This window comes from Eschrichtius robustus, chromosome 18, assembly GCF_028021215.1.
Source record: "Eschrichtius robustus isolate mEscRob2 chromosome 18, mEscRob2.pri, whole genome shotgun sequence".
NCBI classification, from domain to species: domain Eukaryota; kingdom Metazoa; phylum Chordata; class Mammalia; order Artiodactyla; family Eschrichtiidae; genus Eschrichtius; species Eschrichtius robustus.
In genome coordinates, this window is record NC_090841.1 from 66,204,651 (window position 1) to 66,217,641 (window position 12,991).

Here is a 12,991-nt window from a genome sequence, read left to right on the forward strand (position 1 = left end):
CTTTATAAAAGCAATATAGAGCTTCAATATATTGGGGTACATTTATACTAGTTAATGATTTATCAACAGGTAGTTTGATTGATTAAGAAGAACTTCTGTAGTTGATCAGCACAAAGTCATTGCTATTCTTTGTGTGTGTGTGTGTGTGTGTATGTGTGTGTGTGTGTGGTAAAAAGCACATAACATGAAATCCACCCTCTTAACAAATGTTTAAGTATACAATACAGTATCGTTAACTGCATGCACATTACTACTCTTAACGATGGTTCTGAGGTTTTGAGCCAATCTATATTGGCCTTTGAGTCTTCAAAGGAGACTCTAATTTTACTTATTAAAGTGATTTTTTAGCGTATTTTTTAAAAACTAAACCAGATAGCTTAAGGTAGCATATTCCGACTGGTGATCTAAATTAAAATAAAAATAAATACATATATCTACATCTAAAAATGTATCACCTTAAATTAGTTTGTATAACAAAGCAAATGAATTGAGATAAAGAATGGAAATTCAGGGCCAACCAATTTGAGCAAATGTGGCCATTTGATTACATGTTTAATATACAAGATCATCAGTAGGATGGCCATTTTCCAAGGCCAAGCAGGCAACTGCTTGGGAGAGGGTCACCCTTTTCATGGTTGGAGTCAAAAAAGAAGAGCTGAGTTTGCAGACCCCAGAAGCTAAAAGGTGAGCTCTGTGGTGGGAGAGGAACAGGGAACCAAAAGATTGAAATCACCAAAGAGAAATTTCTTGACTTTAGGATACGAATCAAACAGCTTTTTGCGTTACTTATTGAAAGGAATGTCTGGTAGAGAAGGGACTGCTTTAATTTAAACAAGAGAAGCTTCTCAGAGATATTTTAGACCCCATCATTTCCAACTGTGACAGTTTGCTGAGTCCTTCTGAACCAACCCAAAACTCGTCCTTTTTGCCCAGAGCACTACTGCCTACAGACTTCCGGTAGAGCTAATGTTATTACTACCGCAACTCAACCCATTCGTGTTGGATAAATATACTGTGATAGACCAGTACTGTTTGTATAATGATTTATGCAAATACTTGTCTAAAACACACAATTAAGTATCCAATAGTTATCAGTTCCTTTAACTGCATTTGTTGGATAACTCCATAGGACCAATTCTTTTTCCTGTACAAAGATTCCTTGTTCTTCTAGCAGAATACACCCGTCTAGAGAAACTTGCTCATTCATCATAATTAATCTTCATCAAAAAGCCTGTTGGAAAGTCTAACAGTAAAGGGGATTATTTTTTATAAATACACAACATAGATATAAAGATATAAAAGAAACAGCACAGCTCTCAGGCCACCTTTTAAAACCTTAAAGGAGAAAACATCTTTAATATCAAAATACCACAACCAAACAAGGTGCATCCTCTGTCCATATTGCCAGATAATTAGGTCGTTAAGATCTAGAGAAATTACTACTTTTGTTATAAGATCCTGATGTGGCATACACAGATAGATCTGCATTAAGGGAAAAATCAGCAAATTTGTTGTTAGAGTTTTTTTATGAGTCCTTGTTCACACTTAAGTTCTTCATGTGACTTGTGTCCATGAGAAAAATATGGGACCGAGTACAGTGGATGGGGGTGGGATAGCGGGACCTCCCTGACACTCAAGTGCTGCCCTGGATGCTTTTAGTCTCGTTCATTCCATAGGGAGGAGATCAAAGACCCAGTTATGAGGTCTGGCTGAGAAAGCCAGTTGATAGTATAAAAGCTGATGTTCACAAAGCCTGATGTTCTTTAAAAATGTGACTCTGCTTCCCAGACAACACCGTCTTATAAAAATTCATCTATCTTAAAAGGTTTCTCACTTGCCTAATTCATAACTACTTATAACCCTGAAAAATTTTTGATGGTGGCCTTTGGTTGAGCATGGTAGGATATGTAATAAAAATAAAATTTGGTTTCCTCACACTAATACTAAAAAGCAGCTGCTATAAACAGCATGTTACATTAATAATATATTACATTTAGAAAGCGGATTATATGATATCTGTATGGTATATTTTCAGTTGCATGCTTAAAATATTCACGCTCAGAGGAAAAAAAAAAAACACAGGGCATATACCAAACTGTTTATAGTGTTATTCTGGGAAGTGGGATTGTGGGTGTATTTCTCTCCTTCATTTTTCTTTTCTGTATTTTCTAAGTGTCTGATAATAAACATGTATTATTTGGAAAAGGGACAGCGTTTTAAGATTGGCTCCCAAGAGCTTTAACAATTGAAAAATGTGAGGGCTATTGTGTCTACATGTTAAAAGTCTAGGCTGCCCCATCTAATATGGTAGCCACTGGTCCCAAGGGGATATTTTTAATTATATTTAGATTAGTTAAAGGGAAATTACTTTATTAACCATTTAATTCTTCAATCACATTAGCCACATTTCAAGTTTCAATAGCCACATTTTCATCATCACAGAAAGTTCTAGTTGTCAGTCCTGGTGGAGACAAGTTACCAAACTATGCCCTGGATGTTAAGAACAAAACTGGGCCAGTTTGCAAAGGAATGGGCATATTGCCTCTTATGCCACTCACCGTAGACGCCGGGAGACTCCTCATCCCAGGTCCCTTTTATGCACCTCTCTAATCTTTGGCCCAGTAAGCTCAGAGGTTTTTCCAACAGCCATCCAGCTGCTTAGTGGCAGGGTTGGGAACCCAGCGCAACTCACCCCTAATTCACAGCTCTTACCTCCATATCACTATTAGCATCTTCTCCAGAAAACTAAAGCTTCCCAAGCAGTACTTTAGTTCAGTTCAGTTCAATATAATTTCATAGACATTTCTTGAAAGCTTACAATGCGATAGGCACCATAATAAGCCTTGAACATGCAAAACCAAGTAAGAGAAGTTTCTCTATTCCCAGAGCGTGTCAAAGTGTTAAAAACAGAAGGGCATGCTAGGTAGAGTGGCAGCACCAAGCAGGGACAGGTCTGTCCTTCTTGGGAAATCCAGAAATGCTTCATACACGCAGATATGCTTAAGTTGGGTCTTGACGATAGCGCGTCCCCCAAACTCTCACATTTACACGTCTTCAATATTCTCAGTTTTCTCCATACTCCAGAAGAAAAGAGGTTAACTCCACTTTTGAACCTGACCTGATTTTTCTTTAACTTCACTTGAAAGAGTTAGGTATATTCAACTCTCTTAATTTGAACTTATTTTCTCATTTTCAGGCCTGGTTCTATATATGTAAAATAATTTTAAGCCTTCAAATGAAATAAAATAAAATACTCCTGTAAGACTGAGTCATCAATTCCATTTTGAACTATATAAAAGCAAATACAAAATTTGAATGAGTGGTCATTTTTCAGCCGGTCATGTGGGAAATGTTTAAACGCAGGTTAGAAGCTGGGGTTCCCAGTTCTCAAATAAATCATGTTCCTGTGTTTTAACAGATGCAATGCTTTTGGTGGCAGAGCGGCTGGAAGGACCATTCAACATTGAGTCGGTCATGGACCCAATAGACGTCAAGATCTCTGAAGCCATCATGAACATGCAAGAGAACAGCATGCAGGTGTCTGCAAAGGTATTTGCCTTAGTCATTTGTCTGCTAATAAAGAAAGTGCAGTAATCTAAAACTGAAGTAACTGGATATGTCGGCCAGGATTATAAATTCTAATACGTTGTCCGTGAGCTTTTCCTGTCCCGTGACAAATTTGCTAGTTCATTATAACTGTCTAACAAAATGGCATTGAGAAAGGAAGCAAGCTTTTAGTTTGCAGTTAATCATGAAGAAATTATTGTCTGCTAAAAAGTTTTGGAGAGCCCCAAGTATATTGACTAATCCCTCACACTTGTGAGCAATTTGGGGGGAATTTTCTTTTTAATGGTTGAAATTTCTGCACACCCGCACCCTGTTGTCTCTCTCTAGGAACTTCTAATTATGTCTTCAGCTGCACAAACCAGGCAAATGTTCTCTATGTTTGCTTGTAAATTTTTAAACATTCCATCTGACTTCCTTTTTTAAGACTATAATGTAACCCTCATTAATGAACCTTCAGAGGAAAACACCCCTTTGTATGAAGTCAAACACACATTTTTTAAAAATAGTATATTTTTATAAATCAAAAGAGATGGAGAATCTGGGTTTGCAGCTGCAGAACACAAATATCAGGAGTACAATTTTTTTTAATTTTTAAAAATTTTTATTGGAGTATAGTTGATTTACAATGTTATATTAGTTTCAGGTGTACAGCAAAGTGAATCAGTTATACATATACATATATACACTCTTTTTAAAATACTTTTCCCATATAAGCCATTACCAAGTATTGAGTAGAGTTCCCTATGCTATACAGTAGGTTCTTATTAGTTATCTATTTTATATGTAGTAGTGTGTATATGTCCATCCCAATCTTCCAGTTTATCCCTCCCACCCTTACCCCCTGGTAACCATAAGTTTGTTTTCTACATCTGTAACTCTGTTTCTGTTTTGTAGGTAAGTTCATTTGTACCCTTTTATTAGATTCCACATATAAGTGATATCGTATGATATTTGTCTTTCTCTGTCCGACGACTTCACTCAGCATGACAATCTCTACATCCACCCATGTTGCTGCAAATGGCATTATTTAATTCTTTTTGATGGTTGAGTAATATTCCATTGTATATATGTACCACATCTTCTTCATCCATTCCTCTGTTGATGAACATTTAGGTTGCTTCCATGTCCTCAGAATGGGAGAGAATATTTGCAAACAATGTGACCGACAAGGGATTAATCTCCAAAATATACAAACTGCTCAGGCAGCTCAATATCTAAAAACAAACCAATCAAAAAATAGGTGGAAGATCTAAATAGACATTTCTCCAAAGAAGACATACAGATGGCTAAAAAGCACATGAAAAGATGCTCAACATCACTAATTATTAGAGAAATGCAAATCAAAACTACAATGAGGTATCACCTCACACCGGTCAGAATGGCCATCATCAAAAAATCTACAAACAATAGATGCTGGAGAGGGTGTGGAGAAAAGGGAACCCTCCTACACTGTTGGTGGGGGATGTAACCTGGTATAGCCACTATGGACAACAGTATGCAGGTGCCTTAAAGAACTAAAAAATAGAGTTACCGTATGATCCAGCAATTCCATTCCTGGGCATATATCCGGAGAAAACCATAATTCAAAAAGACACATGCACCCCAATGTTCACTGCAGCTCTATTCACAACATCCAGGACATGGACATGCACAATTTTTATTTGTCCCCACCCAGCTGAGAATAAATAGGACCTTCCTTAAGCAAAGTTTAGAAGTTTGCAGTGATTCTCTGGCCTTTTCCTTCATCGCCCCTTTTATCCACACTGATGACTGCACAGTGCCCTTCTGTTCTTTTCACCAGTCTCCCTGTCCTGAAACACTAACCAAATCTGCATCAGTCCTTTCAACCTGATGACGGAGTGATTGCATTTTAATTGAAAGTCATTCACACAAAAATGTGTCAGGCAAAGAGTTACATGTTTAGCTTTCTTCAATTTTTAAAATCCTTTGTGGAAAAGATTTCAAATATAATCAAAGAGAAGGAGACAGGTGGTAGGGAGGAATTGCAGAGCAGAAAGAAATCCATGGAATCTGGCTAGGTCTCCTTGGCTGAGTGTGAATCAAACTAGCTTTGGGCTGAAAGTAGGGTAAGAAAGAATCTGGCCTGGGCCCCTTTCTCTCTCTCCTTGGGAGACAGAAGGGCTGAGAGTTTCATAGGCCTGGTTTCGGGTTTTAGTGAGCTTGGGTTAGCCTGTGTAAAGAAGGATGCTCCAAGGTGCCATCACCTATTGGGGAAATAGCACATTTGGGAGTTGCATGAAAAGCCATTTTCTTTCTTTCCCGTGAAAGAAAAGCAATTATCTATCCCTCTCAAATCTATTGCCTAGAAACCAATTAATGTTGTTTTGAGAGGCCAAATATCCCAGCAGTGCTTGAGTAACCAGGCTCGATGGTAACTGATGTTCAAAACAGCCCTAGAGAAGAGGGCATGAAAACACAAAAGTGTCTGTGGTTTGAGACCCATCACACACTCCTTAGAAGCAGAGCTTTCCATTGGTATGTGTGCATATGTGTTCAAGTCAACTTTTTCTATTAAAAATTCTCTAAGAGGTCAGATGGACTCTCTTTCATACCAGAATGCGGATGAGACATTTTTATGGAAGTTGTCCAACCACATTATAATATTATGGCTGTTAATAAGGCATGCACTTTGAAAAAGACACCTTTCGTTGTAAGAAATATCTAAATCAAGAATAGAAATAATGGGAAATTCCCTGGCGGACCAGTGGTTAGGACTTGGCGCTTTCACTGCCATGGCCCAGGTTCAATCCCTGGTCAGGGAGCTGAGATCTCACAAGCCATGAAGCGTGGAAAAAATAAATAAATAATAGAAATAATGTAGGGCATGTAAGAGTACACTCATGAGAGGATACAGTCTGGAGGATCATAAAACAGTAGTACCAAAAATCTCAACTAAGCTAGAAACCAAAAAAAAAAAAAAAAATGTATTTGGTAGTCTTGACCTAGAGAGAAGGAGATGGAGTGAGTTTAGGGAGGGGAGAGAGAGGAGGGCAGCTAAGCTCTGTAGGAAAGAGGGATGGAAGACAGGGTCTCATCTAGGGGACAGTATGGAGAAAGGACCAAAGCCAGCCTTTAGTATGGTGCAGAGGTGGTTAATTAGGGGGTTGAAATTTGGATAAATTTAGCAGGAAACACCAACAGGATCTGCTGATGGAATGGACATGTTCTGAAAGAGGTTTTATTTCTTCAAGGGAATGGAATTTGGAAACATGTAGTTTCATTTTCCACATAAGCCACATCCATGAAATTATGCATGAACTAAAGTCTAAAATCTACATTCTAGCTAAGAACTGGATGGTTGAATTTTTCCTTTTGCCAAGGAACCGTCAGTCATTGTTGATAAACAGTCTTATCAAATTTGAAATTCTGTATTTCCAGATTTTGCCTCGAGCATTCGCATAACCAGCGACTTTGTTAATTTCTGATAGCAGAGCTTCCTGTGAGTCCAGAAGCTATTCCCTAACTGGGGGGCCAGACACCCTGAGGGTTGTAAAGCTCACAACTTAAAATGACTTTTTACTCCAGGATACGATTGGCAACTTCTCCTTGGAAAATCATTTACCTTATTACAGCAGTTCCTGATGGAAGTCATTCCCAGAGGCTCATTGAGAAAAGCAGCAGTGTTTATAACTACCAGCTCATATGGGTTGAACGCTTACTGCCAGGACTGTACTGTGCTTCACATGGTTTATATTATGTAATATTTATAACGGTGCTTGTGATGAGACGGATCTTCCCCCTTATCTTCCAAATATAGAAACTAAGCCTTAGAAAAGTTAAGGAGCTTACAAAGGTCTCATAGTGTGTGAAGGAGTACACACAGGAGTGTCTGATTCCAGATCCCACGTTGCTCATCTCTGCATCTTAATCATGCAGGTGCCTACAGAGCCAATCCCACACAAGGGTGGGATTTAGTAAACATTCACTGAATAGATCAAGTATTAAGAGAATAGGGAGGGCGGGAGGGAGAGGCAAGAGGGAGGAGATATGGGGATATATGTATATGCATAGCTGATTCACTTTGTCATGCAGCAGAAACTAACACACCATTGTAAAGCAATTATACTCCAATAAAGATGTTAAAAAATAAAAAAATAAAAAGCAAAAAAAGAGAGAGAGAAAAATTTCAATAGCCTTCAGTAAAAACCTGCCTGAGATGGTAAGGAAACAGAGGCGGCAAAGCCAGAATTCAAGTTGTCTGTCTTTCTCTCTGATTCCCTTTACAACTATACCCAGTACTTCCCACCATGCTAAATGCTAATGAAATATTTCTCTTATTAGCCTCATCATTCATTGCTTCCAACCTTTCCTAGAGCTTTAATAGTATAAAATATAAAAGTCTACTTTTCTCTCCCTTCTTTTATCTGAAGGCAGAGAGGAGCACATCAGTTTCAGATACGAAATTCCCCTCCTCTAATGCAGTAGTCCTCATCATATCTACAGGAGGGAACAGCTCATTTTTTTTATTGAGGTATAGTTGATGTACAATATTATGTAAGTTTCAGGTGTAGGAACAGCTAGTTTTTTGTACCTAATCAGTGAGATCCTGAATTAGAGAGATTGCAGATAATGAAGAGATCTATTCTCATCATGTGTGTTCAGGCTCAAATTTTAGATCTGTTTTTATAGGTAGAGTCACATCCTTTTTCCTTTCCCATTTAGCCCACAGCTAAGCTGTTTGAGGGTAAGGCACACGGATATTCCTTTCAAAAAATACATTGGCTATTCCAAGTTGTATAATCAAGTTACAATATTTTGGTAATAACATTATGGCATTTATTTCAAACTCTTGATTTGTATGTCCTTTGTATAATATTATATATATTATGTAATTTATAACATATATCATTATATTAACATATAATATTATTTATATACATATTTTTAAGACTAGGGACAATAACATATTAAAATTTTTCTTGGTTTCTTTTTGCACAAATAATCACTTAGTAACAATGACAATCATCATGGTTACCATTGGTTGAGTACCTACTATATTTCATTCAGTAAATACCCTTCATGTACCAGGCACAAGGAATATAGTAGAGGACAAAACAGATTCTCTGCCCAAGCGTCAGTCTCTTTTTAGGTGCCTTATATATTTATTTCAAATCCTACTGCAATCTTGTAAAGCATTCATTTCCTCATTTTATAAGTAAAGAATGTTAAATTTAGAGAGATTAAGTTGCTTGTCTGCAGTCAGGCAACCAAGAAGTGGCAGAGCTGGGATTGCAGCCCAGAACTGTCTGATCCAAAGAAAAAGATTTTCCCAGCAAGCCACTGTTTCCTCAGTATGTATCTCCCCACCAGGACCAGATGTACTGCAGCATTGGAGGAACCAGCCATCTAAGGGAAGACTGTTGCTTGAAACCTGCTACTGATGATGGTACTAATGTTGAGTGTTTCTCATCAGTAGGGAAACCTACTGAAGAGAAACACAAGTTGTTCATTCTTCAAGCCCCAACCAATGCTTATTACGTTCACCAAGTTCACAATCTTCATCAATGACAGGAAAGGGTCCTCATTATCCCACCACTTCTGTTAACCACCCAAATCAAAGGAGTTCTGAACTTTGCAGGTTTGAGAAAATTCTCCAAAGGAAAGGAGAACTAAACTTGCTGAGTCTCTCTGCCTGTGAATTTCAGATGTGTTGATAATCTCCTTTCTATCCTATCAGGGAAGATGAAACTGATCTCACTATATATAATTTAACTGTATTAGGAATAATTTCAAACCTAATCCAGGAAAAGATTGGTTTGTCAGATATAATCTAAATTAAGAAAGGAGACTTATTAAATTCCAATTGAAACCATCCATTCAATTAATACTTATTACAGACGAGGGTAGAACCCATTACAGAAGAGCAGCATGGCCTTCAGTTACTTAATTTTCTCCAGACAATTCTTTCCAAATCTACAGCTCAGATGAAGATGAAAAAAGCTAAGAGAACAGAAAGGAGAATGTAATAATTTCTGCCTTTAGCTAATGGGTCTTAGTTTCCTCATCTGTAAAGAGAGGGGTTAATGCAAATGTCCCCTTTCCAGCTCTATCAGTTTACAGCTTTATGAACATTATCTCTTCAGTAATGATTAGGTTTCTTTTTCTAGCATTCAGATATTTTTCTTTTCTCTGGAACTTTTTCCTTTCAAAGCATTCAGGTATAAAATTCTGGGAGTTCACATGGAAAATATATCTTCCTTCAGATATAAGGACATTGATTAGAATTAGTTCAAATAAGTATATTTTTATTCCAATAGCATTTACCATTCCTTTCTTTGAGCCCCTGTGTTATGTGTGCCCTTCTTAAGGCAGTGGACACATTATTCCTTGTGTTATGGTTATTTGTATACTTATCTTCTCCTTCCCGGAATTATAAGGTATTTTACTCACTCTTACATTCTACAGAAAACCATTCTAACATGCCATTTTACACATGAAAGCAACAATACATTTTGTCGAGTTGAATTCAGAACATGAAAGTATAATGGCAGAAAGACTTCAACAATAAGGAATAGAAAATACCTTAAAATATACTTGAAGTTAGTCTTGTATTCTTTAAAATAGCATAAACGTTACAAGACCAGATTTTGACATCAGACAGCCCTGGGATCTGGTTTTCACTAGTTGTGTGAGTTGGGGCAAATTATTTATCTGTCTAAACTCAATTAACTCACATTAAAAATGAGGATGCTAGTAGTATCTACTCATAAAGTTGTTTGAGGGTAAAATGATATAATCCATGTAAAATGCTTAACGTGGAATTTGTCAAATCAAAACTACTCATCAAGTTAAGTATTTTCATTGTTATTATGGAAAATGCCTATGCTACGTAAATTCTAAAGAGCTTTGACTCTGTGGTTTTGCCTCATCCATGATGGTCTGTCAGCTTGTCACTAGCATCTAAGATCAGAAGAGCAGATTTGAGAGTCACACACCTGCATTTGAATCCACTCACGCATGGCATTATTTTCAATGGCAGAGACTCCCCTGGAAAGGGACATATATTTCTGCATGGCCTACGACATGGCACGTGGCACTGAATAAACGTCTCATCAACAAGGCCTTTGGAGGAAAGTGGGCTTGAGGGCAGAGCGGAGTGGATGGAGGTGACGACAGCAACCCAACTCTTGTCCGTGCCTATCGGTGGCACTAATGCCAGCAGAGCAAAGGGTTTTAGAGGAACGTCAGCGGCCTCAGCCTAACCTCACATTATTCTTACATGAAGGGGGTAATTGGCCTATTCCCTTGACAAATGGTTCCGTCCCTTCTGCCTGATCTCTGAGAAAAAAGCACACGGCCCTTCACTTTATAAAGCTTTGAGTTCTATTTCTATTTCCTCTTTTGTTTTGAAAAGAGCAAGTTCTCAATGACTTCTAGATTCAGAATACTTTTTCAGTTTATTCAAATTTCAAAGCTAGTATTCTGCCCGCCAGTTCTCACTTATAATATTCCACCAAGAAGCAGTGACCTTGAAACATCTTTGATTCTTTGATTTCTTCATTTCTCTACAGAAAACCAGAATCTGTTTCTTTCCTGTGTGTTAACATCACTGGACCACAAAGCCAGGTTTTTCAGATGCTAGATACAAGGTGGGGAAAAAGACACCTTTTTTCATAAAGTAAAATGAACGTTTAAAAAAAATGCTTATGATGCATTTATGGGAGGTGCATCCAAAGCAAGATAGTTTTAACTTTCTTTCCACATAATAGGTTTTTTTTTTTAAAAAATGTTTTTTCTCCTTTTGATTACAAAGGGAAACTCCTGATTATCTCTAACTTTTGGATATTTAAGATTTTTTTTCACTTTAACTTCAGGGCAAAAATGAGAAGATTGCATTTAATGAAGTCTACTCAAGAATAGGTGATTGAAACTCACTTCACTTTTTAACACTCAGTGTGTTCTTAGAAACACAGCAAGATACCCTCTTGCTTTCCTGAAAGAAAGTCTTCTTCCAAATTCCTCCTGCCTTTACAGAGGAGAAACTGCTTCCCTAGAGCCATGCTTCCCATGGGCAGCAGACTACTGCATTAGAGGAATTTCAGTGGCCTCTGACCAGTTTCACAAATACACAGTTACCCCCAACTCTTAGCACTTTCCTTCTACTCGGGACTATGCAGTTTGGTTTGATCCTGATGGAGTCATTACTCCAGCCAGCCTGTAGTTAAACGTGTGAAGGAGCTACCTCTGTGAGTTTATAGCAACTCGTTCTGCCAGAAAATTTGGAATTATATATGACTTTCTGTAGGTCTTTTTCTTCTAACACATTTTACTCCCCTCTTTTATTTTGCCTCCTTATCGTCCCAGAATATATCTTAAATATCAGCCAAATAGCTGAGATGCCCTTTGAAAATCAATCATTTCTTTATTAATACATATAATCTGTTAACTGAAAAAAATGTTTTTAAAACACGGGGTTCATGGGGGTAGGTGACAAAAAGAGTTCTTTTGTAGAAAATTTGAAACATCTCAGACACAATTTTCTGGGTTGGCTACAGCAAAGGTAGGCGTTTTCATCCCCAATCTCTCTCCAGCCCAGATTACTCTCCTGATTACACCTGTTTATCCAACTGTGTGCTACACACTGCCACCGGCCACCTCAAACCTGTCCAAAACCAAGCTCATTTTCCTCCCATTAACCCTTCCTTCCCCAGGTTTCTCCATCCCAGAGAACGCCCCCCGCCTCCAGCTCTTGTGTCCTAGCTAGACACCCAGCTGACCCCTCAACTCCCCCATCCCCTTGGCCCTCACAGTCAATCCATAATGAAACCCATTAAACAGTCATTCTAAATTTCTTTTGAATCCATCACAGTGGCTCCCCTAATTTTATCATCTCAGCACATGGATTATAGCCTCCTAATTAGTTCCCTGCCTCTGGCTTTCCCATACTCCAATCCACGCCCCACGCTGTAGCCAGAGGGATTGCTGAAAATGCAAATGTGTTCACATTACTCCCCTGCTTAATATCTTTCCGTGGTTCCCCGTTGCCATTCGAGTAAAACCCAGACATGTTCCTGCACGATGTAGTCCTTGGCCTGCCCCTCTGGGTCCACCACTTACCACTCTCCCCACCTTAAATTATTCAGGTAACTGTTGAGCACCGATCGTCTGCGAGCCCAGTGCTAGGCGCTGTGGACATGGTGGTGAATAAGACCAACAATAGAGCATGAGTCCTAGTAAAAGTTTTAGTCTAGGAGGTGAGAGAACCTCTATGTGCACCAGACGTACAAATGGCCTGGGCTCTGTTGCTTGGAAGAAGCATCCTTTCTCATCTCTAAGTTTTTGCACGTGCTCTTCCTCACCCTGGAACATTCTTTCTACCCTCCCCATTCCCCCACCCCAAATACACAGCATTCACCAGGCATAGTCCAACTATTTCTTCACTTTCCTGGCAAGATTCAGTGGT

At 38.4% G+C, this 12,991-nt stretch overlaps 1 protein-coding gene across 1 annotated transcript in view; it reads left to right on the forward strand.

The window, feature by feature from the left end:
* Nucleotides 1-12,991, forward strand: part of GPC6 (glypican 6) — a 1,060,085-nt gene that overhangs the window by 949,038 nt on the left and 98,056 nt on the right. Inside the window, exon 5 of the mRNA XM_068526698.1 lies at nt 3,419-3,549. Coding sequence (XP_068382799.1) covers nt 3,419-3,549 — 131 coding nt within the window. The remainder of the gene's footprint in view (nt 1-3,418; nt 3,550-12,991) is intronic.